Source organism: Clavelina lepadiformis, chromosome 7 (assembly GCF_947623445.1).
Source record: "Clavelina lepadiformis chromosome 7, kaClaLepa1.1, whole genome shotgun sequence".
NCBI lineage: Eukaryota > Metazoa > Chordata > Ascidiacea > Aplousobranchia > Clavelinidae > Clavelina > Clavelina lepadiformis.
Window position 1 is genome coordinate 17,476,029 of NC_135246.1, and position 27,812 is coordinate 17,503,840.

The window sequence follows — 27,812 nt, forward strand, 5'->3', positions numbered from 1 at the left end:
TGCACATCGATTAAACAATTGTTAAATGAGGAAGTAAGATGGCGACCGACACAACTTCTATTCCACCTTGTTGTATAAAAGGCGTAGGATAAAACCATAGCATGACGAAGGAAATTAAATAAAAGCAGAATAAGACATTACAAGCCCAGCCTATATAACTGGTTACACTTCGAAAGCAAACTTCCCCCAGAGTCAACAAGCCTTTTTAAGTAAATAATGCAAACACGACTGTACCAGGCTCACCAATGACGGTGCTTTTCTCGTTACAGAGATTAAGTAGACGTTGGTGACAGCAGGTTTTTTGTTGTCAGTTGCATCGAATATGGGAGAGCTTATGAAAACTTCCATTTTGACATTGTGTTTTTGCCAGTTGTTTTTGCCTTTGACGTGGGTAAGTCGATCAAATTTACCGTTACTTACTAATAAAATAACTTAAAACGACAATCATTTATACCTTGCATTGCGGTAAAATAACATACTTTTGGAAATTATACCTGTGTGGTTTTGCTTCTTATGGGTTGATGAATGTTTTTCCATCAAACATTTAATCAAAATTGCAGCATATGCTGGAGGGAGGAATATCATTATCGCCTTGAAATTTAGCAGTAACGAAAGCATTTTAATGTGTTGCAGGCATATGACTTTTGTTACAGCAGAACTTGTTATGGTGAGTATTTTTACGGCACAAAGTTACGTTTTTTAAAGGTTTTTTAAAAAAAATTTTTGCAGATAAAGGAAGCGAAATCGGTTATTGCTGCGAGTTCTATGAAAATACATGCTGTTACTACACAGCAGTTTGGGGCCTGTGGTGTAAGTGTAATAAATTAGTACAGTTTTTCCAGAAGCCTAAACTTACGAAACATTCACCATCAAATTTGCCTGTGTATTTGACTCCGTTCGTGCATTCCTGCTAAAGTACAGTTATATACTATATAAGTCACAGTAGAGGTTCTATATGATGCGTTACATTTTGTGACAGATTAGTTAAGATTGGAGCTACTGTTCCTATGCTGAACAACGTTGTATGCCCTAAATAACATCTTATAAATCTTTTTCAAAACAGATTTCTGGTTTGGAATCATCTTGTTTGTTCTTTCAATCATTCTATTAGTCGTCAGGATCTGCTTCATACGTAGTCTGCGTCGCCGTCAACGAAATCTTCACGTTACCACGGTGACAACGCAGCAAACCGGAATACCGGTAAGACAGTTAAAACGTCCTGCACAGGCTGAAGTTAAGATATAAGAATATAATAAAAGATATAAATCGAGCTGTTTTTTATTTATTTACCATAGCTGTTGCATAGGTCACAACAACCACTGTGGCATGGGTAGATATGCCTGGTCCCGCTACGTACTTCTTTATGCTGGTTTTAGCACTATAGTCGGCTTGTACCGCTTTTAATTATCTATGATTTTCCAAATTGTTTTTGCTCTTAAATTTTTAGAACCCGGGGTATGGTGGAACAAACACCAGCAACGACTATCCACCTTCCTACCAACAAGTTCAGAAGGACTACTTTACTGGAAATAAAAGCAATCCGTCACAAACTGGAAATGTGTATGCCCAACCACCTTGCACTCCGACACCTTATCCAGTCCCACCTGGCTTGACCACCCTACCAGCAGCCCCGTATCCCCCGCCAACACAAAATCAATCCTAAGGATCTGTATCTTTGTTGTAGGCTGCAGTTATTCTTTCCCCAATACCCCTACAGCTTTTCGTGCAATGTACCTCAGTTGTATTGGTGTGATTGACATTGTTAAATATGATTGTACTGTAAATAGAACAACTAAAGATGATAATCTGTTTCAGCTGTTGTGTTATACTTTATTGCCACATGGAAAATATTGTGTTGTTAACATTCATTATAAAACTGATATTTGAGGTATTACAGCTGTTAAATTTTGTCGCCTCTTCAAAGGTTTGATACATTACAACCTCGTTTATATCAACTTTCGTGCACTTTAGTGGCGTCTACAATTCTTGGTTGTCTGAGGATATTTAATAAGAATAAAAGTTTTTCCACTTACAAGTTGTATCTCGTGTAGTAGAAAATGCACATTTGTATTTAGTAATTACAGCACGTGTAATGAACCCAACAACAACAACTGTGTTTTAACACACGTGTTAAGCGCAGGTCCCATGCTGTAGCTCTTCGTTGTGCATCTTGCACGCAGCTCATGTGGAATTTCGGATATTACTAAACCATTACTTCTAAACTTAAGCGAATAAATACTACAGTTTTGCCGTTTTTGATAAGATTTTTTTGTAAATAAACATCTTTTGCATACTTTTGAAGGATTAAAAATCGGTTTGTCTTGTTGAAAAAAAAATGTCTAGAAAACATGAAAATCAATAACAGAAAACAAAGAAGCTTATTACGTGTGACTTTCAATTGGTTGTTAATGTCAAAACATTTATTTGCTTCTGTGAAATTTCGTCCAGTAAGTAATAGCAGAAAGCGCAACGAGAACTGTAGGATTAAATCCCTAGAAGAACTGTGTTTTGTTTGGACGTATGTGAGAATATGTAGGCAAGTGGTTCTGTTTTAAAATAACCTCGTGGTAAATTTCTGTATAAACTCGTTTGCCCTCTTTGGCACCCAGGTATCGCATTGATAAAAAATTATATTGCTAAAAATTGTTAATTGTTGTTAGAAATCCGTAATAATAGTAATTTCAAAAGCTTAATTATCGTGCGTCGTTAGTTCACAAAGTTTTTGAACCAATTAAAACACATGGTTTTGATGAGATTCGTCAGGCCGTCAACTTAATTCGATGATATCATTTATTTTCTTTCAAATTACTTCGATGATGTCATTTCGGTCATTCTTTTGTTGATCTGAAAACGCATCCCCTAAAATGTTATACAGTACATGGTAATTATATACAACCTATATGATATATACTCATACATATAGGTACACACGGTGCTCATATATCACAATAGCATACACAAGAACTAAATTAGTTTTCCTACTATTTGCAACATTAAAGTGAAATGCCCGTGTTTCTGGAATTCTGGAGATTGGTAAGCGATTATATTCTACAATGCGATCCCTCGCTAACCTGTGGTTAGGTTAATAATTAACCGGATACAATTGGAGACAGACCAGAGAAGATTTCTATTTGTGCATGAGTATTAAATGAATGGAGTGGTAGAGAACAGGCTGACAGTGATAACGGTAGGCTATATAACAGCCAATAACGCGACCACCAGATTGAATGTTTGTTATGTTATATATCTGATCCTTGTGAAAGTGATAGGTTAAGTTCATGAAACACAACAGGTGTAATTTAAAATAAAACAGTATTTGTAAGAGTTGTATGATATATTAAGAAATAAATAATTTTAAGTGAAAGTTTTAATACTTCGTTAACTGCTTTATAACATTTACCTGAAACTCGAAAAAAAGAAATTACTTACAAGTAGTGGTTTGTTGAAGGAGATTATTGCCACAACCCTAACTTAAAAATAGGCCTGAATAAAATTAAAGGAAACTTTAGACAATTTATGAGGTAGATAAGTTACTTAGATCAGTTGTTCCCAAGAATATAGCGTTAAACTTTGCATGACGAATGTAGAAAACATTTTTCTTTTCTTTTTAGCTATTATTATTACCAGCCTGTCAGAAATATTGATTTTAGTACGTTATGATTATCGAAACAGTAATGTAAAGCATAAGACAAAACCAACAAATAAAACCAAATTGGTCAGATGTAAAAAGATTTGTTCGAATCTCTTGACAAACATAATGAAACCAAATTTATGTGTCGGCCCACTGAATTAATCAAGTACAGCAGATCACGATATTTTACACACATGAGAAACGAAAGATAGTTAAATTCAAGTATAGTTTCGGGATATTTTAGGTTATACTAACAGCACTTACCTATTGTGTACAGTGTATAATGAAATAACGAAATGTCAACCAAGAAAAAAGTATTCAATTATAAATCAGATTCGAAGCCAAGTTATTAAACTCTAGTCACCAGTCAACTGAAGTCATTTTCCTTTTAAGACTCAAGTCAAGTCGTTCAAAACAAGTTCGTTGAGTCAAGTCGAGTTTTTCAAATATTGACTCTATCATTCATATTTCATGTAATTTTCTAGCAAGGGACTCAAGATCTTTGCAAAACACGGCTCGAGTCATTACGATTCCGTTAAAATTATTAACACCTAGAAATAATAAAAACTTGTTTTTTTTATTCATGTATCTAAGTAGCAGACGTCAAAGTTTTACAGTGCGTTTTGAAGAATTATTTTCAAGAGAACTGATCGTGCTGAGGTTGATTTTAAAGTGCTATAACAGGAATATGGGAACACATTATCTGACCTTATGCGCCTTTGCACTTACCTGCGGCTTGGCTTCGGTGAGTGGTTTTAGAATCATAGACAATTAAGTTCATGTTAGTAACGATTAATGACGGTGTTTTTCCATCTGTTATGCTTTATGTTTTAATACAAAAATATCTTTCATATAATGATTGATGCCAGCTGTTATAGCGCTACATTTTAAATGGTGTCTGGCGTAAATAACTTTCTTGGTGCAAATACAATACATACAGTGTGCACTCAAAGAAATACTAATAAACGACGGTCAATGGAATAAGTTATAATAATCTTATCATAATTTATTATAGCCACGTTTCTCAAATCATAATGTTATAGTTAATGGAACGGTTTGGTAGCGTAATTTTGTGTTGTCAGCGACTAGCTTTTTCGGACTGTAACAGCTCTGTTTGACATAAAAAACCGTCTAATTAAAATGGTAGGTTGGTAGGCGACAGGCTATATCTCACAGTAACTTTATTGTACAATTAAGCCTTATCGTAAACCTATGTACACCAAATATGGAAGAGAACTTCGCTATGTGCGTTATCGACCAACCTATTTGCTTTAGTAAATACTCATTGCGAAATACAAAATTACATCAGGTGACCAGGTTTACAACCTGACGTATATTTGTAATCACTGTTGCGTGGATACTGTCAAACTGAAACATTGTCAATATTGTTTTTCTCGCAGGCCACTGATTATTGTGGAGACGGATTTTATTGTCCAAGTGAGTACAACGATAGTAATACATAATGTCACTACGTTTATCGAGAAAATTTCGGTTTGTCCAATTGTATAAAATTTTAAAAGAAAAAAAATGCCAGAAAATATTTACAGTGAGTTAAATATACTTCTGAAATATTTCTCAGATTCCAACACCTACTGCTGCGGCTATTATTACTGCTGCACTTATGTTTACGCTTTATGGTGTAAGTATTGTTTTGAATAAATTTGGGTCGTTTTCTGCTAATCTATGCCAAACACTGTACAATAAACACATAATTAATAAACCAACATCACGTAGAAATGTTCTGAAAAGCGATAACACGTTTAAATTAGCGTCTAAGTATTTGTACCTTTAGTGAGTACATGATGTTTTGATTTATTTTTGTCTTTGTTAAAATAAATTGAAATATGGTAGACTTTTGGTTTGGATTGGTGTTGGGTGTTGTCTTTCTGGTGAGTTGTTGTTGTGCTTGCATACGCTGCATGAAAAAGCCCCAGCCGCAGGCCCAGACTGGCACGATTCACGTGGCGACCACTACAGCAACAGTACCTTACCCCGTTGGGCAGCAGGTATGACAAACCATTCTCTATAACCTACTCTTTGCTTTACATTTTGCCTTTTTTTTTCTGTCAAACGCTATTTTGTTTTAATACATTTGCTGTTCTATACTTTGCTGAGGTCACTTTGTAAACTATTAACAATGCTTTGTTGTAGAACATTAGCTATGTCGACAACAACACGCCCCCTCCTTATCAATCACAATACCCACCACAGCAATATGGAATGGCTGGAATGCAACAGGTGAACGAATCAAAAATGGCGCCGCCAGACTACACTACTTCGTCGGCCAACAATCCAGCTCCGTTGCAGCCAGTAACAACAAATTATGGCGCCTAATTTCATGGCGCTTCTCATATGGCCTTTATTTCGACTGAATGTTGTAATTATGCTACATGCTTATTAGGGTGATGTTTTTGTTAGAAATTGATAACATTACTCTGATAACTCAACGCTATTATGCTTCTGCGTTTATGCTTCTTTTTCTTGCTTGGCTTATTGAAATGCTTCGTTAACTTTCTTCTTCAACGTGAATCAATAATATTAACATTGTTTTCTACCTTAAAGAATTATAATCGAGTGTGCCAAGATGTTTCTATACTTGAAGACGTAGGCTATAGGTCAGTTAGAGACAGTGAATAGGAATAAGACGAGTTGACGTGATAAGACAATGAATGAAGATAGAACATTTTAACCAGCTGTCCATCAATGTCGAAACAGAAAAAAATTGGTTGTCATGTTTCCGTAATTTTGAATACTGTACGTGTAGGATTGCTTTATAACATAATTACACCTGCGTTGTCTGTTGTAAAATTGATTACAAAAAATCAAGTTGATCGAAATTAGATTTTCTCCTTTAACAGAGGCTACTCTATCAGTTTGGTGTGACATAATGCAATTCATTAACTCTTCTCTTTCGTATTTGGAAACAATCTTTCAGGATTCTTATTCAGGACAAAAATTAAGGTGACGTTTGACGTCATAATATTAGGTGCTATTTGGTTTTCACGAGACAGACAAACCGACAGCGCGGCATATATTTTAACTCATGGTTTTAAAGGGGGTGGTGGCCAAATTGTTTTGTAAAAGTCAGAAATGTATATTTCAAGAAGCACGGGACACAAAGAGCAGATCATTATAACGTGCAGTTGATTTTTTCACAAATAGACGGCGTTTTTTAGTTCGAGTCGACACTGTGCAGATAAGCCAGCAGTATCGAGTGTATAGAAGGTGCTGTGGTATGCGAATTTTCACATAAATACTATTTTCTACTGGTTATAGCGAGACAACTCCATACAACAAAAACATTAAGGTTACTGGTTCCTTTCAGAGGCATTCGGCGAAGGTACTGAAAGCCTCATTCAGCGGGACAAGAATTTTGGGTGCATGCTGGATGAGTGCTGTGTGACTCCTGGCTAAAGTGCTGTTCCCTGCAGGTGCATATGAGAGGGCCAGCGCGTGGATAATTTGTTACCGTTGAACAAAGCAACCTGTTACCAGTGTTTCTCAAACTTTTTGCGATCGCGTACCACTCATTCGTTTTTTTTACTACACTGCGTACCACCTGGCTCCTGAATGACTTATTTTACTCAAATGTACCGGTATTTGTAGTTATTACCGTTATTACTATACCATAACACCAATGAATAGCAAGAAAACACAATTTAATTTGATAGAAGCAACTGTTTCTTCTGCACAAGCTTGTCTATCCGGGGCAACCCATTACTCACAGCACATCGAAAATCATGTTCAGCGGTACGCGGTACCACTTAAAAAGCTCTCGCGTACCGCTAGTGGTACGCGCACCATAGGTTGGGAACCACTGTGTTAAACGCTTAAGAGATATTTGGACACTCTCGATGAAACTTTGCTTTCAGGCGGTCAATGTTAGTTTGTGATTTTATGGTCAAGCTACAATCCAGGTTGACGCCCAGCTATTTAGGAATGGAATTAAACTTCAAGAAATTGCCATTAAATGTTCAACTTCGCTTTGATTTTGTGATTTGCCATGCAATTTTTTAAGTGGAAAACGGACGCCATGTTTGTTTTGACATAAAGGTTATATTGTGTCGTATTGTGTTAGATTACTCTTGTGCCCAGCCTTGCTGTACGTTTGTGTACTTATCATGGCGGAGTACCTTGTAGGTGTTCCAGTGTTCGAGTGGTTACACCGGCCCCACGTGAGGCGCTAAGGTGTAAACACACATGGGTTGGGTAACCACAGGTTGCTGTAAGGCTGACTTGTCCAGTTTGCCAGAATTGGGTTTGCAAATACCTCCGTCTACTGTTATTATAGCAATGAAAGCGACCGAGCGGAGATTGATGAGCAACAACGAATATTTAATAGAAAGTGACAGAGTGTTGTGATTTCTATGCTTGCTTTATTTACAACCAAGACTGAAAACTTTTGTTAAAGAAGCAATATACAGCAAGTTTGACAAACTAAAGTTGATTTTATCCGCGCAAAAGGGAAAGATAGGTTTGTTCACTTGATGCCACAATGACGCAATAATTTCCTCAGTCAAAACTGAATTATTTGATCAATTGTGATTGCGCCCAGTGCATCGAAGAGGACCGAGTGTGTGCCAACCAGCTTCGCTTGAGTCATCCAAATCACCGAATTGCATCCCAGTGACAGGCAAGATGTCCTTGTTAGTCAAATATCCTTCATCTGACGTTTCTTGACGAGTGTTGTCGCAGTTACATTTTGTGTTCGCACGGCGACAAGTTCCTGAAAATGAAAAACATTTGTTGGTAAAGACAGATTTCGTGTTTTGCAAAATATGTAAAGCTCTTAATTGCAGTTTACAAGCTGTATAGATCTAGTTGTGTCAAGAATAATAAGAAATACAATAGTTCAATTTTATACATCATTTTCAGTACAGTAGCAAAACCCAAAAGGATTACACAAACTTCACAATGTTCATTAAATAATAGGTTAATAAGACACATTGCACGTGGCTTTTCCACTGGAATATCTGGTTAGCATTCAATGATGTCAGCGCTGACGTCATAGTTGTTGTTTAACATTCATAATAAGCAACATTATTTAGACGTCAGAGAAGATATTTGCAGTATAGGCTATACAGCAGTTAAAATTTCAGCAGTTTGGCGTATCAACTTTTTGCAAAAGCAGGAGTTAAAAGGATCTAACAAATCATGTTCCAAACAGAAGGAAAAAGCAGAAAGTTTCACCTGTTTCTCCACAAGCACAATAACCATCCCTGCGTGACGTAGCTCCTCCCCAGTAATGGATATGCGTCCCATCACGTGACAACCATGTTGCATAGTAAGTGCTTCCACTAAAAATTAGGTTTCCCTTGCATCGATACTGAAACAATGTTACAAATTTAAAAGACGAGCCTGAAAAACTACCTGGTTCACTTCCGCGTTTACCTTGATGAACTGACGACATTGCGATGATCGATTTATCAAAGCCACGATTTGTTGCATGGACACGTCGTAGCGAACTGGTCGTTTATAACATTTCCGCGGACCACATTTTGTTGTGATTTCAATCTCACCCATGGTGTCGTGTTCGATGACGGTTTCTTTATAAAAATATTTCAAGTAAGATATACTTTTGCCTGCTTAGTGATTTTAGTCCTTTCACATTGCTTGAAAACAATTTCATACAACAATTATACAGTTAAAGCAGACAAGGAAAACATACAGACAAACCATTTTAAAGGCATTGTACTCGTTAAATAACAATAAACAAAACGTCTATTACTTAATGTCTTTCTGTGTAACAAAGTAATTTTTTGACCTGTTGTTCCTGTAAAGTTGCAACGAACATTGAACGGTTCGACATTTCCAGGATCAGGAGAGAGGAGATAAGTTCCAGAGTCATTCTCATCTCCATCAATGTCGTCACAAGTGAAGATATTATCACTGGTGTTTGAATCTGAAGGATTGACTTGGTTGTTTCCACCTCCGCCTTTTTCTGTACAAAGAATGCTTATTGTCAACTCGACAAAAATTTATCGTATTATAATCCTGCCACAACGGCATTCCTGTACTTGACGACGTGTATAACAACAACTAATTCTACCATTTTTACACGGTAGTATGTCTTTTTTAGCCTACGGTCATGTTGGTTCCTCTTTAAGAGGCCTCTTCCCGTTAAAGCGCACAGTAGGATAAAAAACATAATCGAGGCGATAGTATTTCTGAAGTTATTATAACTTTTGTATTTGGTTTAAGGAGTTATGCTTGAAATATAAAATGTCTCAAATCACGCTGCACATGCCATTTTAGCAAATAACATAAACTTCTTCTACCTAACAATGCTTTGGTTTCATCGACTTCCATCTTCAACATCTGTTGATTGAACTTCATCTCCTGCATCTCTCTCTTTAACATCTGGATCTCCGATGCCAGGTTGATTGGTGTCCCTGATGGCTCACCCTGCAAAGGAAATTTTTTTTGCAAAAACTCGTTTTCCTGCACCACACCTTTACTGCCTTTACATCACGTCAAAAGAGAGGGTAAAATCACTTACTTTTAACCCCTTTTCACCTTTTACACCCTGGACACCTCGGGGACCAATTTTTCCAGGCCTAGATTGGTGAATAGGGGTACCATCGCTAACTCTGGGTTGCATTGTGTACCCATCCGGTCCCAGTATATAGTTTTGAATGGTGTAGCCTGGACAGTTGTTTTCAGAATCGATTTGCTGACATCTCACACACCAGATTGCGACAAAGCAAAGAAGAGCGAAAATAACTTGATTCATCTTTTCAAATCCACCTTATATGCTGCGAAAATAAAATCGTCACAAAGACAAGAAGGTCTGCTGATGAACTCGCACACGTCACGCCAGAGCCCCGTGCAACGAACGGAACCGAAACTTTTCTGCGTTATACAGTGTAAATTAACAAACAATGTCTAAAAAATAACTTAGATAGACGAACAACTATAGATTTGTTTGTTCTAATCCTTGCGAAAACACAAACTGCTTGTGTTGTTATCAGATGTTGACAATATTATAATACACTAATAAATTTTCAAAAGTGTATTTGAGAAGTTTGTTCGAAACTGTATGTATGTCATGATACAAAAGTCACTTTACTTATTCTGATTTCTTGTGACAAAGCTAAAGGAAAGATTGTAAATAATTTATAAATAAATTATCTAATCTAAGAGGACCATTCTTTAGTAAACCTTTTGTCGGTAATACTGTAACCTGCTTTCGCTACCTGTCATATATGCGCTGCCGAATGACGAAAAACATAAATTGCTACGTTAAAGTTTTTGTAAGAAAACAGTAAAAAGCTGGAGTTAATAAAATTGTATTTGAATGACTTGTGTAGTCAGTTTAAAATAGTTCTTGTTAAAGTTGCTAACAACACTATCATAACAAAAACTATTATACGTACGTTTAAAGCTCGATATGCAGAAACTGATGTTAAACTTAAATTAGCAAAAACAAATAACCCGGAAAATAAATTCTGATTAATTAATTCAATTAGGCTGCTTGCTTCTAGTTTGCATCCTGTTAAAGCTACAAATAAGTGCGATGCGACGCTGCTTAACTTTGCTGTCGTAACTTTACTTCTGGAATTAACTGCAACTACTTAACACTTGATTTTAATCGCATGTTTTTGAAAACACATCAAACGATGACGCAAGCGTTTGCCTCAAGCGGTTGCGATCTTCCGAGAAACGTGAATCAGCCCACAAGAATATTGCAAGAATTTATACCTTCACTTCTCTTATATCCTGCAGTCAGCGGTCCGAACCAAAAACATATACTGCAAAAAACTGACCGCTTACCTCTCATAAACTGCCGGTGGTAACTCAAGGAAATGCATTTAATCTGGTCTTGTTTTACACATACTCATTTCAACAATCGAAATCACTGATAAAAAATGAAAACATTTTTCATGGTGTACAACAAGTTTGCGAGATTGTCACAGGAGGTGAAAAGTGAAAAGTGCAAATACACTCATCAATCAAATTGAAAACCTCCAATCAAGGGATTACATTGCGGGGAAAAACAAATCAAGCAACTATCCACAATTTCCAGACAAGAGAAACCAGACAAGGATCAAAATTGATAAAAATGATTATTTACTTCAGATACAAAATATTTAAGTATCCTCGTCACACTTAACTTGTCCACACTAAGTTCCCAATATTTTCGCCAAACGGGCTCAAGCTATGTGCAGCTAATTGGGACGAACGTCGCAGCAAATTTCCACGGTCTGTGAAGAAACTTCAGAAATGAGTTCGATCGAAATGGTTTTTAAAGAATGCTGAGTCGACGCGAACCTTCTCGACCAACATTCAGGAATTGGACGGAATTCAGACGAGATATTCGCACTATACGAGCGGAGTTTACGTTTATTCTCAGATTGCGATTGCAATGAGAGACCGAGAACGTCAGTTAGAACGTTGTAATAGAATACTATCTAGTTGAAGCTAAACGTCCAAGCCAAATGGTAACCAGTTTTACGAGTTTTGATGACGTGTTCAAACGTAATGAAAGACCTTATAAAGGGGTCTATACTGTACACATTCTAGTCAGATCACCACTTTTTAACAACTTTGGAAAACTTAAACTGTGTTAAGAAGCAAACAAAGACAAATAAAAGCGTTTTTTTTAAACACTCCTGTTCAAAACTTCAAACACAGTTGTTGAATAATTTTTTGGTTCATGGACATACACACAGCGCGCAAACTTGCTTATTTATTAACACATGAGATATACATAATCTGTGGGGGCAACTATTTTTGTAATCACGTAACATGTAGGATTGTAGGCTATATAATAATATGAGAACAGATGTGACGGCCCCTCATTTTAGTTTCTCTCAAGAAGTCATTCTCAAATATTAGCCTAACTACGACTACGACTAGCTACGACTTTACAGCCTTTTGTCAACATGGTTTATAGTAGATTTCGACATATGGAAGCTACAAAAAAGTGGAAGATACTAACGTAATTTATACCATTTCATAAGGCATACCGTTTTTATAACGACATATTCGGAGTGCTTTAAAAGCAATAAAAACTGATATAACTATCTAATAAAATTAGACAAAGGCATAATAACATTCATACATAGCAACGGAAGTAGTATTGACCAAATACAGAATAACAGAAGCCCATGATTTAAGAGTCAGCAACAGATTCTATGCGACTTATTTATGTCGGTAAGACCAGAAACAGAACAAGAGACGCTGCTGACCGCTTTTATACACTTATGCTAATCGTTTGAAGAAATACTTTTAAGAATAACGGTTGTAGACGATTAGGACGATGAGAGCATATTTTTTGGCCTTTACATGGGCAATTGGCCTTTCCTGTGATTTGGCTTCGGTAAGTAGTTTCACTAACTTATTATTATGTGCATACATAGACGTATACGTTTACACACGCATTTACTTCGACTTAAAACAAAGTTTCCAATTTTTTTTGTTTTCTTAATGCGGTAATCTTGTTCATGCTATCTTGTGTCTTGTTACCTAATACCATATACCTCTTTCTATTACGCTAAAATTTAAATATTGGTTATGATAGACCTACAACAAACCGGTCAATTCAGGAATTAGAATGTTATTGAAATTTTGAGAGATCGTCATAAAGTTTATGATCATATACAGAATGTTTTAGAGTAGAAAGAGCATTACGGACACATTACGCAGACATTACGTCAAGCATCCGCTTGTGACCTGGTTTACGTGGTGACGCGAATTTAATTTTTCTGTCCTTTCATGCATCGTAGTAAACTAATTTGATTCTAACTTTCTTGCAGGCCGTTGAATACTGTGGGAGTGGATATTATTGTCCAGGTAAGTACACAATTTTGTTACATTTCATTTCAAAATATATCAAATAATAAAAGAAAGCGTTAAACAAAAAATTTTGAACTCTCACTCAATGGCAAAAAATTTTGCAACTTACTAAGTTCTATGCTTTTCAGTTTCCTCCACGTACTGCTGTGGTATATTCTTATGTTGCACTTACGTTTGGGCTTTGTGGTGTAAGTATTGCCTGTATGTATTTTATCGAACATATGAATACTTCAAGTTTTTACTTTGAACAACTACAACCTTTACAGTAGTAAATAGTAGGGGGTATTTATATTTATCTTCCGACTGAGCAAAACCTTTGGCGCAAAACTTAAACTTGGCGATGACTCCTTACCCCTTCAGCTTCGGTTACCGAGCTAACCTTTGTTCAAATAGTTCTATGGAAGCAAACTTTTTGTAAGTTTCTTGTGCTCTATTGTTCGGTTTGCAAGAGCAGTAGATACATTGGGTACAACGGTACAATTTCTGCCAAGTACCTGCTCCATTACTTTCAAAGTACTGACTGCCCAACTCTGTCAGTTTACAAGAACAGTAGCATTAAACATCAGCAAAAGTTATCATTGCTTTGTCCAGCAAGTCCGTCGCCTCCCTACTACATCACAAAGTGGACATCGTAAATCTTTGTTTTATTCATTCGGTATTTTGAACCATCAAACCTTTGGTAGTCGATGACGTAATACTTTTTGCTGAGATTTCTCGAACTATGGTTTTCTAATTTAATGCGTGTAATTTTGCATAAAAAATAATGTTGCATTTTAATAAATACACCATAGGGTAATTGAGCTATATGCTTTATGGGGCGTGCGTTCTCTGCCTTCTCTTATGTTGTCTGCTTTTTTATTAATAAAAGTTTCTCGTTTCTCGAACCGTTTTTGTCGCAGATTTCTGGGTTGGAATCGTTTTGGGTCTTATCGCTATTGGGTCTGTCGTCTACATCTGCATTAGAACGAAGAACCAACAACAGATGCGAAGCAACCCAGTTCACGTGGCAACCGTAACGACGGCCGTTCCTTATAACGTGCCAGGACAACAGGTAGGCAGGCATATCGTTGAAGGTCTTTGGCCTGCATTGCAGCAAAGTTTGTGAAACTTCTTATAATTTTTCTCACTTCTACACGAAGAAATGAGATCAAATTAGTCGTTTTTAACTAACCACTGTATAGAGTATAGACTATATCCTACACTGCACGTGTATTTTCCATTTCATGTACAAACGTGTTTATGACAGTTAGGTCCAGTTGTCACCTCACCAACACTAATGCACATCGATGGGTCTAAGTCGGCGCCAATGGCGTTCACCACTTCTCCAAACTGAATAGCCTGGGCTCTTTCCCATTGAGTAACTGTGCTCATTTTTGCCTTGAAAATCAAGTCACATATAATTGCCTTAGTTATGCACAATATCCTTAATTAACACACAAGATTTTTTGCTGTATGCGTGAAAAAGGTTTTCTGATGATGACAAAGTTTCTGCGCTGAAAAAAACGTCTTTGTTTCTTAATTTAGCAATAATATTTTATTATTTTACTGCAAAGCTATTGTTTAATAAATGCACGAGTAGTCGTCTTTGAAATCTTTGAATAGGGTTTCATGTCATACAATATCAAACCCGATCGAGTCGGCTTCTTACGTACAATACCTCTGATGTCATAGTATAAATATACTACAGATAGGACAACCGAAATTGAATGTAGAGTTGTTCCAGTATCAACAACGTTTTGTAGACGATACAAAAACCCTCTATCGGATCCTCCTCTGTTTTAATGGAATTGCCATATCTTGTTTGCGTGACAAAGCCGATTAAAAACGTCTTTTTTATGTCTAAATGGGTCTTTGGGCGCGAGATACTACAGTAGTGAATGTCAAAAGCGCTATTTCATGTTCTGGTAGTACTTGTGCTGACTGTGTAGATGATAAAGTTTACTGTGGGTTGTGTTGACAACCATAGTCGTCCCGAAAAACTCACACATTTAGCTTGGTAAGTTGGCATGACGCAAGTTTAATTTATGGCTTTTCCATTTTTTAGCTTCACATAACCAAAGGGTGTGATGACATCCATTGTAAGTTAATTGTATTTGCAATTACACTCAATTTTTTAAGAAGTTTTGGGTTAGATTTGCACTTGCACTTTAGTTTCTCAACGTTAGGATCTTACAGATCTCAAAAGATCTTAAAAGATCTTAATTAGATCTTAAAAGTTAAAATAAAAATTTGTTACAGAGTTTCTCAATTCATCAGCGGTTACCATCGTCGCAGTTTCCCGCAAAATAAAATAACACAGGAGTATTTATCCCAGACTACTCATTGAGCTACTTATATCCGGTAAACATCTTGAGCTTCGAAAACGTCGGTTACCGCCAATGGTTAAGTGCTTGTCTTAGCCAAGATATTATACTGTATGTGCGTAAAAACGAATTTACCTCGAGGAACAAAGAGGTCTTGAGGAGTTTCCATAAGAGAGTATATACCTTTCTCGAAGAGGTTGTGTCGTTCGCTTGCTCGATGTCACATAAAACAAATAAAAAAACGAAGGCTTGTTTCGTACCAGCACTTGTGATTATGGTGCCTTTTACTTTCAGGCCTGGAATCGTTGCAAACTGTATGCCGATGGTTGGACGATTTATTTAATTTCGCTTATATCATGTATGATCAAGCACTTTATGCTCGCTTTGTACATTTGCTTTACTCTCTCATATAATCACTGCACAAATGAATTCTCGCAACAAATAGGCACAAGAACATGTTTTTCAAACATGAGAAGTCATTTTGCAAATAGTGGTAAAACAATATTTGCCAAATCAATGAGGTTAGTAAAATAATGGTACTTATTAGCTTGTGCCATAACTTGTTGGTGAAACGTACATAACAAAAAAAACTGCTTAATTTAAGAAAAGCATAATACAAAATCTCCTTTTAATGTGTGATAGCAGACTTATATTTCGCTTGTATACGTTTTGAAGAAACAGTTTGAGAAAAGAATTATAATTTAATTGCTTACGCAGTGAAACCTTAGTGCAGGTATATACTATGGAAACATACCTTCTGGTCATATGCACATTAAGTCTTTTCTTCGGCGGGGCTTCGGTGAGTATAGTCTTATTATTATCATGTTATATCAGCTTTGAGTAAAGGCTTTGTTCGTAAAAATTGTTATAATTTCACGAAAAATCTGTCTGCATGCAGCGATCAAGTAAGTAGATTTATACTGGTTTTTGCGTTGTTTTCTTTTTACGTATCGCTATATAGTTTCACTATATATGAATACCTCAAATACAAATAAAAGATTGTATAAACAGTCCTTTGTGCATTACGTGATATATGAGGGGTTTTATCAAGGCAAAATATGTAAAGAGCAAATTCGCCAAAAAACCACACTGTTATTTTGTTAAACACTTTAACTAAACACGAAAAGTGAGGCCTAAAAGAAACGCCTAAAGTGGTTACATGTTTAAATCGCACATGTTTATTCTGTTTGGTGTTTAAATGTTGTACGTGTTTACTAACTAGGTGTTTATTATCTTTGGTGTTTATGTTTAAATGTTGTACGTGTTTACTAACTAGGTGTTTATTATCTTTTGCGTCTAGTCATTTGGCAGTCAAAATTTCCAAAAGAAACGTTTATTAAGGTACAATCACGAAACAGAAAGGAAACAAATCACAAAAACAAGGCAGGTACAGAAACACGGGCGCCGCAATTAGGGCACGTACTATTGACAGGGGGCATAATTCTAAAAAGGGCAAAATTCATAATGTTACATGTTCATATTGCTTCTCAAAGAAGACGTATTTGGAGGACTTATGATAACCACACAGACTATCCTTCAACAGATGAGCTTGTAAAAAACCCAAAATAGGGTAAACCTTTGGGTATTGCAATTGCCAAGCATAATAACAACCGATAAGTTGCATTAAATAACCTAACACCACCCTCGAATCGTTGTTACATGTGATGTGAATTGAATCAGCAACAATGAATGCTTGCATGGTTCCTGCTTCGTTGTAAGAAACAAGCAAACTTGGCGGTGTTTTCTTTCTGGAGTTTAAATTAATCCGAAATGCCTAAAAAATTAAAACAAAAGTGTCAATCTATACAAATTGTTATGTGAAGCCACCAGTTAAATGAAGCAACTACAACTCACATCAACAGTCTGAATTGTATCAAACAGATTTGTTTTGCGAGTCGGCTGAAGTTGTTTTTGTAACCTCAAAAAAAGATTAAGTTCATCCTGTTGTGATGGATCCTACAAAAATTTTGTTAGGTTAATACACCATTTAAAATGAATTTATAATTTATTCAATATATATCAAATGTCTCAAGATCTGAACGCATTGTTCTTCAACAAAGCATAAGTAATAAACTAGCACACAAACAACCAACTTTTTGTTAATTGCTGCATGAATGCTTAGATTGCTCACCTCAGTTTCATCGCATTGCCGCTCAACATTGCTGTTAAATATTTTGTCAAGTGTTGTTAGCATGATTACATAAGCCTCTTCTATCGCATTGCAATCATATTCATAAACGTTTTTGAATTCTTCCTCAATCTGCATAATTTATCATCATATCAATAACCATGTCGCAGCTTCCAAACATGATCTACAACTGTAATCCTGTACAAAAGTATCAAAATCTAAAACATCTTATCATAGTTTCTCTCAGAGACTTACAAAAGGCATGTGGCCCAATAATGGAAACTTTTCAATGATTTCACTGACGCAACCATCTTTCATTAAACGAATTGCTTCTTGTCGAAAGACAGCATTGGCATTAAATGCCTGTTTTAGTAAACTATACTCCCATTCTGATTCTTCCTTTTGTAATTGTTGTCTAATAAATTCAGCCGCCTTTTCTTTTGTCCATTCTGAATCTACAGTAATTACAAATATAACACGGCATGTGCAGTCTACATCAAAATTAGTTCAATATATCCAATAATATAAATTTTATGTGGATCAAAAATATATAATTCTGCATCACCTGCCACTCTTTGCAGCTGAAGGAAACCTAACGATGCGGATCGTTTACCATGTGATGGCACAGGTGGATGGCTTCTCTTCCACCGTAAATTTCTAAGCTTTTCTGATAACTTTCTACAGAAAAAGCCCTTAAAGAAATAGTTTAGTATAAATTGTTATAGCCTATTAAGTACAAAAATATTTTATAATATAGGAAATTTATCATTACAGTGTATTGAAAACTTTTTCTTTAGGCTCCATACATCACTAATTATGTCTTCATTCTACTAATTGATTAAAGCAGCAGTTTTCAAACATTCTTCACTCAAAGCACATCCGACACTAAAGTTTCAGGACAAACCTTGCTGATTTAAAAATTTTCTTACTACTAAATGATCAAAATGAAATGTTTACCCAAGGTTTTGCTCTAGAATCAGAAGTTCCAGAAAAGTTTAAAGAGGGGTATCTTTTCAGCATTTGCTTTCCAAATGCCTCATACTCAGACTTTGTCTTGATATCACCATTAAATAACAAAAAAGAAGCCGTTTCTGCAACAACCATATGGAAATTTTTTTTATCTATGACAGGTGCAGCAAGGATAAGCTCAACTTCTTCTTTGAATTTAGGTAAAACCATGGTATAGCTCTCAAAAGCAAGCACATCCTCATTAACGTCAGCAATAACTTCAGTATCTCTGCTGTTTGAACATTGTGATTCATATGACACCTGGAAAGATAAAGGAAAAATTCTAAGCAATAACAATAATTCAGCTTTGAACTGTCTCAGTTTAATTCCTGATCTTATTCAAAGTTTGAAAAATATTAACAGGTGACACTCTAGTACTTCTAGACCAGTGGTCCCCAACCTTTTTGTCTCCGCGGACCGGTCTACGTTTGATAATTCTACCGCGACCCACTAAAAGGGTGGGGGAGAAAAATACTCTTGAATACTGGCTAAATAACCCCAGCCTGTGAAAATAAAAGTTTGCGCGCCTCCTAAAAAACTGAATGTAACAAACTTACTCTCCTGATTAAAGGGCATCGGGCAGTTAGAATGGGCAAGGGATACTAAATTAGGGATACTGAGACTAGCTGATACACTCAAGATAACAATTCAAGAATTTTAGCATAACAAGGGCTTGTGATGTAATAAACTAAGGTTATTATGCGATAAAATGGCCTCTCCAGACAATCGATTTCGAGAACTCAAGCGTGCCTACGCAACAAAAGGGGTTCCCACACTAATTAACAGTACCCTGTGCGGACCGGTACCAACTGACCTACGGACCGGTACTGGTCCGCGGACCGGGGGTTGGGGACCACTGTTCTAGACCACTAGACTACTTCTGTTTGCGTTTCCATAAACACAAGCAATTTTTTCACTATTCCCACTTTCCCTGGATACATCAAGCGTAAATCACTTTCAGTAAGTTTTTTAAAGGCAAGTTCGTCAACCTCGTTCTCTGCAAACATGGAAATAATTTAAATTCAATTTGTAAAATTTGAAAATTATTAGAAAGTAAAATTTAATGAAAGTTGCAAGCAATGCAGATAAAACATGATGACCATTTTGATACTCTACTAAAAAATAGTCACTTATGTATTTGCAAGTTAAAAGTACGTCGAAAATTTCTACAACCCACTCAAACGTTTACTGTATTAAAAATAGTAACATTTCCAACACAATGATCGATTCATTATCTTGGGAAGCTGGAAATACTGTAAATTGAAAGGGCAGCAATGTAATTATCTAACTGAGCCTGCAAATATGGCTTCACTACTGTATAAGATAAGAAAAGCATATTATTTTGGAAAACAATCTTCTCCAAATTATACTGGAAGTAAACCTAACTAAGATTGGCTTTTTAATCACTCCAAACCCTACCCACATGTTGCATCATAACAAAAGTCTTGTGCTTAGCGCAATGCACTAATTGTGGCCAAACACAGAAAGATTTTGCAAGCAACAAAAATGAAGTAGATTCTGAACGCAACACTTCAAAGCAATTCAACTCACGACAAAAATCACCAGTAACAAGATCATTACAAAAAAAGCAAGTCACATCATCAATAATGACAATTTCTTTTAATTCAGTAAACTCAGGAACCTCAGTACCCTGCTCACTAGAGAAATCTTTTAACAAAACTGTTCCTCTCCTATATGTTATCCCGTGAATTTTAACTTCCCCAACAAAGAGAACTCTTTCCAAAGTGTTTCCAGGAAAACCAGCATCAAGCATAAAAGTCAATAGTTGTGGTAAATTGTTTTCGATTTCTTCCAAAGTAACTGTTCTTATTTTAGAATTACAAACTTGGTGATCGAGATAATTTTGGCAACGAAGACCTGATTCATCTATCATATTACAACACATCCATTTTTGGTGAAAAACTGACAAGCTAAGCGGTAAATTTATGAAGTTGAACCATTTCTTCTGTTTGAAAAAGCCATTTTTGGCTTCAAGTCTCATACACCAGTGATAACGAAGTGGCCCAAACAAGCGCATTTGCTCTCCAAGGTGCACCATATAGTGCATTTTTGGTGTGAAGGAATGGTCTGGATAAAGCATTTGCGTAACATCAATATATGTAGCTACGAGGCACTCCAGCTCTACAATTGTGTCCTTGTACACAGTGACAGATGTGCATAGTTGTACAATTTGTAGTAACCTAATAAAATTCATCCAATTATTATTTTGTGGAGGGATCCAGTCAACAACAAAAAATGGTAGCAAATGCATCAAGTTGAGCATACTAGCAGCTGTTTGAGGAAAAGTAGAACCATCCAGTAAATGCTTCTTCTCAATTATCTGTGGCTTGTCCAGGCCCTCTTCTACAGAATACTCAAAAAACTCAATGCAGTGATTAAATTGCTCCAAAGTGAAATATTTTTTCTCAAAAATCAAATATAACATCACATGCTGCACTTCTGACTTGCAAACACCTTCCAATAAAATATGCATAGGGTCTTGCAAAATACATTGACAAATATCAAATCCAGGAATATCCAAAAGGAATGATGATTTTGTTATACCCCATTGAGATGAATAGGCTGTCCTTTGATCTGCCATGCCATTTAAACTAACTATTCTCGAAACATGCTCACTGTGCGTTCGTAACGGGCATCTTTGATGCTCTAAATAGCTGCTTAAAGTAGCTCTGGTCACGTTACATCTTCTGCATGGGCAATTTGCTGCACCAACTCCCTCTTTGAACCCACCCATTGCCTGTGCTGCTGGAGTGTCTCCCACAGCATAGAGTAACAACCCCTGAAATAACCTTTGTTGACCTCCAACATTTAAAAGAACACCATTATACAACTCTATCATGCTCTGTACGAAATCTTTTAGCATCATCCCAACGGCATCAAACTCCTTGATATCCTTAGATTTACCCAAACAAAGTAACTGTATTAATTTCAACTTGTTTCTCACGTAAGGGGGTAAATTCAACAATGTCCAATAGTAAACAGTAATTTTATGCTTCTTTCGGTATGACCCGATAGGATTAACTATCTCAAAATCATCTGTATACAACGAGAAAAGCAAACAGCTAACACTACTTCTCATTAACTCATGACTTTGCCAATAAGCACCATCTCCAATGTCAACCAATCTATCAGCAAAGCTTTGTGTTGTGTTTGAATTTAAGTGGCTCAAGACTTCTGGCATATTAAGTAAAGAAGTGAGCTGAGATAAAAATGGTACATAATACACCTTTACAGGTTGGCGAATTCGCTGAACACCAGACTTTCCTTTTATATTTTTGTACTTTGCACCAATAACTGCAGCAATCGGTTTCACAAAACCAAAATGATTTGTAAAATACTCCTCTTGTGAGCTTTTAGTCATCAGCCTATCGAAGGAACAGCCGATTTTATTAGGATTCGCAATAGCATTATTCATGGAGGAAATTTTCTTCTCAATCAAGCAAGACATTGACTTTAAAATATCTTTTACAGCGCTTTCACTTGATTTATGGAAGGTGAGAAGTTTTAAAATAAATGCGGCTTCATTACGCAAAGAGTCTGTTTGACTATAAGAGCCAGTGGGAGCAGTATTCATCATAAAGGTATTAACTTCAGGTAAGTCCATATCCTGTTCATTGTTATGAACATTGCTGCTAGATTGAATATGGTATCGTTGGCAATGGTTTAAAAACTGCTTATATTTTGTAAACCGTCTCCTGCAGTCCTCTGCACCGCACTGATAAACCAGGTTCGAGTCACGATGTTTCTTCAATATGTGTTTGTTTAAATTTAAGCGTGACAAAGCAGTATGAGAACAAAACATGCATGAATAATTATTTAACGATGTCATAAGGCTAAAAGGAAACTACAAGTCCACCACTATTAAGCTAAATCAATGTTATCCCTAAATAAAAAGTGCACATAGCAAAAAACAATCTTGAAAAAAATCATAATACTTTGGAAGTAGACAGCAATTTTACCAGTGTTGTAGCTTAACATAACGGAATAGATTAATAAATTTTCCTGTTTTGTGTTGGACAATAGGAAACAATAGGCATACCTTACAAAGAAAATAACCAAAATACATCTCACGCTGTTTTATCAACTTCACTCATCAAGGTTAATTTTAATGCATATATTTAAATGGTGTACTATTTCCGATCGCATAAAATGGATCGCATAAATGGATTGGATATAAAAGATCTGTGCAAAAAGCTACAAAGCAAATTATTCTTTTGTTTCATTTTAATTAATAGGCCTATACATAGTTTTAATTATGTATGGGAATTAAACGTTTGCCTTTATCAAATATTTCATATCTTTGGTCCAATTTTTAAAAGCAGTCATTTTGCATTGGACTCATGCTAAACTAATTGCCCATTGTTAACATTCAGAGTATTTAGGCCCCTTATTTGATCATGTTAAACATGTGTGAAAGTACAAATGGTCACTTGTGGTCGTTCATCAAGACTAGTGCAAATCATCATGCTTGGTTTACAGTTCTTAACATAACTTAAGTTTAATTTATTTTCTCAAATGCATTCTAAGATATAAACTTTATTTTTATCTGTTAGGTGTCAACCTGTTCTATCAACCTATAATACATATATAGAAAACTGTAGACTAACACAGCACTACAGTAGAAAGTTTGCAAAAGGAGACGTTGGTTTTGCTGTATCTGCAATTTGGAACATATCCAAACTTTAAAAAATATATGCCGCTTGATATGATTGTAATATACACAAGCGCTAGGCCTATAGCATCTGCATTTTCCTTGTTACATGTCGTAACCGAAATCTACTTCAGTTACTCATTTTGCAAACTTTCTAGTGAAGTACAAGCACAGCAAACAAAGTACAGCTTAGCTTTCATGGTCTTAGCCACCTCTACTGAAAAGTTAGCATTTACTAGTTTTTGAAATATACCATCACAATCCATGATAGAAAGGTAGTTTACCGTATGATATATGATAATGTATACGTTATTCCAAGGAGTGCTGGCCTGCACAAGGAGAAACAGCTTAACAGACTCTTTCCGGGTTTTTGTCTGAGTGACAAGATTAGCCACCTGAGCGAAACCTTTGCAATGCAATGTCTAGGCTACAACAATTGCAATTTGAAAAAGAACCAAAGAGGGTCAACAATTTTCACTGAGGGTGTAGGACAACACTAATCTATAAAAATGCGCAAGCAAAAACATTGTAACAATAGGCTACGGCGCTACACAATGCCTTAAAACAATTCGCTGTCTGCATATGTAAGCTCAAAATGGATTTAGATTTTACAGCCTGTAGCCGGCTGAAGCTGGTATATGCGCGGACACATTTTTGACAATGGTGGAATTTAACATGTTGTTTCATATAACTTAAAGCAATCTAGAAATGGCAAACTTGTTGGATAAAAAGTAAATATAAAATAATTGCGTATTCCAATATAAAAAAAACGTTTAATGTTACGAAAGCATTTTTAACTTCTTTATTTTAGGTTTGGAGTTATTTAAACATGAAAGAAATAGTAATATCCTATTTTTTTCAGTTGCATATTCTAGATTATATGAACAAACGCTGATCTGACATTTCACACCATTAAGTGGTGATAAAGACTTTTCTTTAGCCTTCCAATCGAAAGGCGACGAAGATAACGCATATGTTTGGGTATGCCCGAGTGATTTTAAACTTTGATGGGCAAAGCGTGATAATTGGTCTCTCACTCTCCATTCCTGGGTGAATGGCTTTACTTAAAAACCAATTACAGCCAAAAACATATGATGAAATATGGCCTACAGTAACGCCTGAACAATACAATTTAGTGCTCAGCCACTCCATACAGGAAAAATTTCAAAACGATTTTAAGTTGCCAATGTTTTATTCCATTGTCCAACTTTAAACCTAAGAATTGAGTTCGACATATAAATCTATATACTGAACTATAGTTCGTGTAATTGGGTAATGCGAGCAAGTCTAAAGCATTTGGCTAGTACCGAAAAAGGTGCCCTTGAACTATTAGTTTTTTAAAAGGAACACGATCAACACTAAAAAAACAAAAACATTGGCATACGACGATCGACCGATGATATAAAATTAAACCCGCGTTTAGTTAGGTATAGAAAAACTAATAAATGTTCTTGCTTTGGCTGAATTATTCAAGCCATTTAAACTTATTCTGCTGATGATATATATTAAAATATGCTTAACTTGCGATCCAAACCGAAAAAACTGGTTCCAACTTGAGCCACACAATTGGAAAATATGTATATGATTAAAAGCAAATATAAAATGTTTTAGATATATTCTTTCTAAAGTAACTTAAAGTATAAGTTATGATTCAATAAAACTCATTAAAATAAACACATTCCTCCTAAACGCCTTTTGGTTTGACACATTTTGTAATCTTTGTGTTATGTGTTTAACATTTAAACGCTAAAAGCGTGGAAAAAGTGTAGAATAGGCATAAATCATTACTAAACGTGTCATGGATTGTGGTGTTTAACCCATAAAGTGTTTAAATTTTGTCAAATTAACAAAATTTATACACTTAAACACATAATTAAACACTTTAACATGTTTAAAGCGGTAAAATTGTGTTTAAATTTTAAACACATGAATGACAGTGCATAACTGAAAATAAACGGTGAAATATTTTTCGTCGTGTGCTGATAATTTCAAACTCACTGCATGCGTGAGTACGTATATATGCGTCAAACGAATCATTGCCAGAAATAAATTAACGTCATACTCTATTGTAACTTGATTTACAACGTTACGCTTATGTTTCACTGTGATTGTATTGCAAACTACCTGATTTTTTTTCTATTTTCTTGCAGGCCTATGACTACTGCGGCGGTGGAGAGTACTGTCCATGTAAGTATCGAAATCATATAACATGGAATAAAATTTTAAGAAAACTTAGTAAATCATATTTACATTATAAAAGAAAAACGTCAATTGAAAAAGTTTATAATCAACCTACACTAAAAAACTTTGTTGACAACTTTTCAGATGACAACACCTACTGTTGCGGTAACAGTCATTGTTGTACCTACGTTTGGTCTTTGTGGTGTAAGTATTTTTTCACCTATAGGAAGATTTGCAGTGTTATTTGCATGCAAGGCTCCCTATTAATCGACGTATATGGAAAATTTATCATCTAAAATCACAAATCAAATCAAAAATAATTACTTACGACGCTAGTTATTTCACTCCCCCTTTTTCTCTATTAAAATACTTTGATGTTCTAGATTTTTGGGTTGGTATTGTGGCGGGGGTCATACTACTCATAAGCTGCATTTCGGCCTGCGTTTGCCATGTTAAAAAGAAAAATCAAAGGCAAGTACAGACTGAAACTGTTCAAATAGTACCAGTTCCTTACCAAACAGAACAACAGGTAAGCCAATATATATTTGGGTACAGTTTTTGTTTAACTTCTTAGATTATTCAACATTTTGTAATTAAATTTTTGAAATTTAAATTTGTCAATTTGATGAAGTTTTTTTCTTGACTTTGAAACTAAAATTGATAAAAGTTTTATTGCAGTTGGCATAACAAGCAACAGCATATAAATGCCTGTCATATAAAACCTTAAGGTAGAATTAAAGTTGTACACAAGTGATATGCAAGTTTGGGTTTTAGTTAAAAAAAAATTTTTTTTTCGACTTCTGGTTCTGCAAAATGTTCGGATTTTTGTTTTGTTAAAGTTCGCGTTGGTATCCTTGCATTATCCACAATGATATGTTTTAAGGTAGGCTACCAAGATTAGTTTCTGTGCAGAATCCCAGCTACGTCACCGAAACTCAGCCACCATAACACCATTATCAACCTCCACAACAGTACGGCATGGACGGGAGCAAGTTGCCGCCAACAGAATATGCAGCTTCGTCAGTCAATAGCCCAAGTTCTTCACAGCAAGCAGCTAATCCTCTTTAAATTTAAGAACCTTGTTATATGATATGTCTTTAATTAACAAAACATTTTGTACTTATAGGCCAACGTTGGTTGTTTGGAGTGATCCTTTATTAGCTACTACAGCGCTACAAGTCAATATCATGATCTGTAATATAGGCCACGTGTTACCTTCTGATTCTTTACAATTAAATAATGTTTTTTCATTTTTGTGTAACATATATTAATAAAAGAGCCATTTTGTATGCATATGGAGTAGGGTATATGCTATAGCATGAGTATGTTGTCCTGTGCACCTTACAAATATTCTGAGTCATATTTAGGATTGATACTTGAATTCAAATTCGTGTTCGACTTCGGAAGATTAACGAGTACCTATTTCAAACTTGAGTTCAGTGAAATGCTAAATTTTACTGATCAAACTTGGAAGTTTATTGTAATGCAAGCTGCAAGAATGGACGAAACATTTGTTGCAGTTGTTTGAAAAAACTACTAGCATAAGCTCGGCTCCATGGAAAGCCATTAAACTTAAATTGTCAGTTTTATTGCTGAAGGTTTCCCAGCGAATAAAGCTAAATTGCACTCTACCATTGATGCAGACATTCTCTGCCTACAAGAAACTCACCGATAAACATGACATCTGTCATTCCTAAAATGATTTTGATAGTAACTGAGTAAAATATTGTCCGTGGTAGCGCAATTTTTACAAAAAAGCAAAAGTTGTTACATTATACTTATACTCAACATGGGAAAAAATCCAGAGTTATCCCGCTAGACTAGTACAGCCGCTGTAGATTATTTTGACAAACGTCTTAAGAGCAGAACAAAAGTAAACATCACACACATAATTTTCTCGTTTATTCTCACATACATCCACTTAATTCGGACAATGGCACGCACGCATTTTGAAGTGCTTGTGGTGTAGCAACGAAATGACGATGCTACTCATAATGTAGTTTTGCAAACAAGACAAGCCAACTTTACCGCCTGTTTTTTTTTTTCATTTGGCTATGTTTTTGAGTTGTATAGCGTTTGTTGTTTTGTGTG

General features: G+C 35.7%; 6 protein-coding genes across 8 annotated transcripts; 4 read left to right on the top strand and 2 right to left on the bottom strand.

Annotated features, from left to right (window-relative positions):
- Window positions 1–249: 249 nt before the first annotated feature.
- Window positions 250–2,051, top strand: LOC143465365 (uncharacterized). Its single transcript, XM_076963602.1, has 5 exons — window positions 250–391; window positions 634–667; window positions 730–810; window positions 1,064–1,200; window positions 1,448–2,051. The coding sequence occupies exons 1-5, from the start codon at window positions 323–325 to the stop codon at window positions 1,661–1,663; spliced, it is 537 nt and encodes a 178-aa protein (XP_076819717.1). The 5' UTR covers window positions 250–322; the 3' UTR covers window positions 1,664–2,051.
- Window positions 2,052–4,209: 2,158 nt separating this feature from the next.
- LOC143465165 (uncharacterized) lies at window positions 4,210–6,214 on the top strand. Its single transcript, XM_076963345.1, has 5 exons — window positions 4,210–4,376; window positions 5,032–5,068; window positions 5,211–5,270; window positions 5,483–5,637; window positions 5,783–6,214. Exons 1-5 carry the CDS (start codon window positions 4,215–4,217, stop codon window positions 5,963–5,965), a joined length of 597 nt encoding a protein of 198 aa, XP_076819460.1. The 5' UTR covers window positions 4,210–4,214; the 3' UTR covers window positions 5,966–6,214.
- A 1,773-nt stretch (window positions 6,215–7,987) lies between these two features.
- On the bottom strand, window positions 7,988–11,135 carry LOC143464716 (contactin-associated protein-like 4). Of its 2 annotated transcripts, XM_076962653.1 has the most exons (7): window positions 11,008–11,135; window positions 10,131–10,386; window positions 9,910–10,036; window positions 9,396–9,572; window positions 9,023–9,177; window positions 8,822–8,957; window positions 7,988–8,357 (listed from the first exon to the last, which is right to left on the bottom strand). In XM_076962653.1, exons 2-7 carry the CDS (start codon window positions 10,362–10,364, stop codon window positions 8,167–8,169), a joined length of 1,020 nt encoding a protein of 339 aa, XP_076818768.1. In that variant the 5' UTR covers window positions 10,365–10,386; window positions 11,008–11,135; the 3' UTR covers window positions 7,988–8,166. The 2 variants fall into 2 exon arrangements, with proteins under 2 accessions (XP_076818768.1, XP_076818767.1); XM_076962652.1 differs by lacking the exon at window positions 11,008–11,135 and having other exon boundaries at window positions 10,131–10,948.
- A 1,443-nt stretch (window positions 11,136–12,578) lies between these two features.
- LOC143464717 (uncharacterized) lies at window positions 12,579–15,020 on the top strand. The gene is made up of 5 exons (XM_076962654.1): window positions 12,579–12,953; window positions 13,390–13,426; window positions 13,558–13,617; window positions 14,329–14,480; window positions 14,676–15,020. Exons 1-5 carry the CDS (start codon window positions 12,894–12,896, stop codon window positions 14,760–14,762), a joined length of 396 nt encoding a protein of 131 aa, XP_076818769.1. The 5' UTR covers window positions 12,579–12,893; the 3' UTR covers window positions 14,763–15,020.
- A 196-nt stretch (window positions 15,021–15,216) lies between these two features.
- On the top strand, window positions 15,217–27,008 carry LOC143464718 (uncharacterized). Of its 2 annotated transcripts, XM_076962656.1 has the most exons (5): window positions 15,242–16,253; window positions 16,461–16,531; window positions 25,691–25,727; window positions 25,866–25,925; window positions 26,105–27,008. In XM_076962656.1, exons 2-5 carry the CDS (start codon window positions 16,475–16,477, stop codon window positions 26,293–26,295), a joined length of 345 nt encoding a protein of 114 aa, XP_076818771.1. In that variant the 5' UTR covers window positions 15,242–16,253; window positions 16,461–16,474; the 3' UTR covers window positions 26,296–27,008. The 2 variants fall into 2 exon arrangements, with proteins under 2 accessions (XP_076818770.1, XP_076818771.1); XM_076962655.1 differs by having other exon boundaries at window positions 15,217–16,531.
- On the bottom strand, window positions 17,050–19,875 carry LOC143464715 (uncharacterized). The gene is made up of 7 exons (XM_076962651.1): window positions 19,747–19,875; window positions 18,818–19,129; window positions 18,426–18,552; window positions 18,116–18,315; window positions 17,864–17,992; window positions 17,587–17,688; window positions 17,050–17,506 (listed from the first exon to the last, which is right to left on the bottom strand). The coding sequence occupies exons 1-7, from the start codon at window positions 19,873–19,875 to the stop codon at window positions 17,192–17,194; spliced, it is 1,314 nt and encodes a 437-aa protein (XP_076818766.1). The 3' UTR covers window positions 17,050–17,191.
- Window positions 27,009–27,812: the final 804 nt, after the last annotated feature.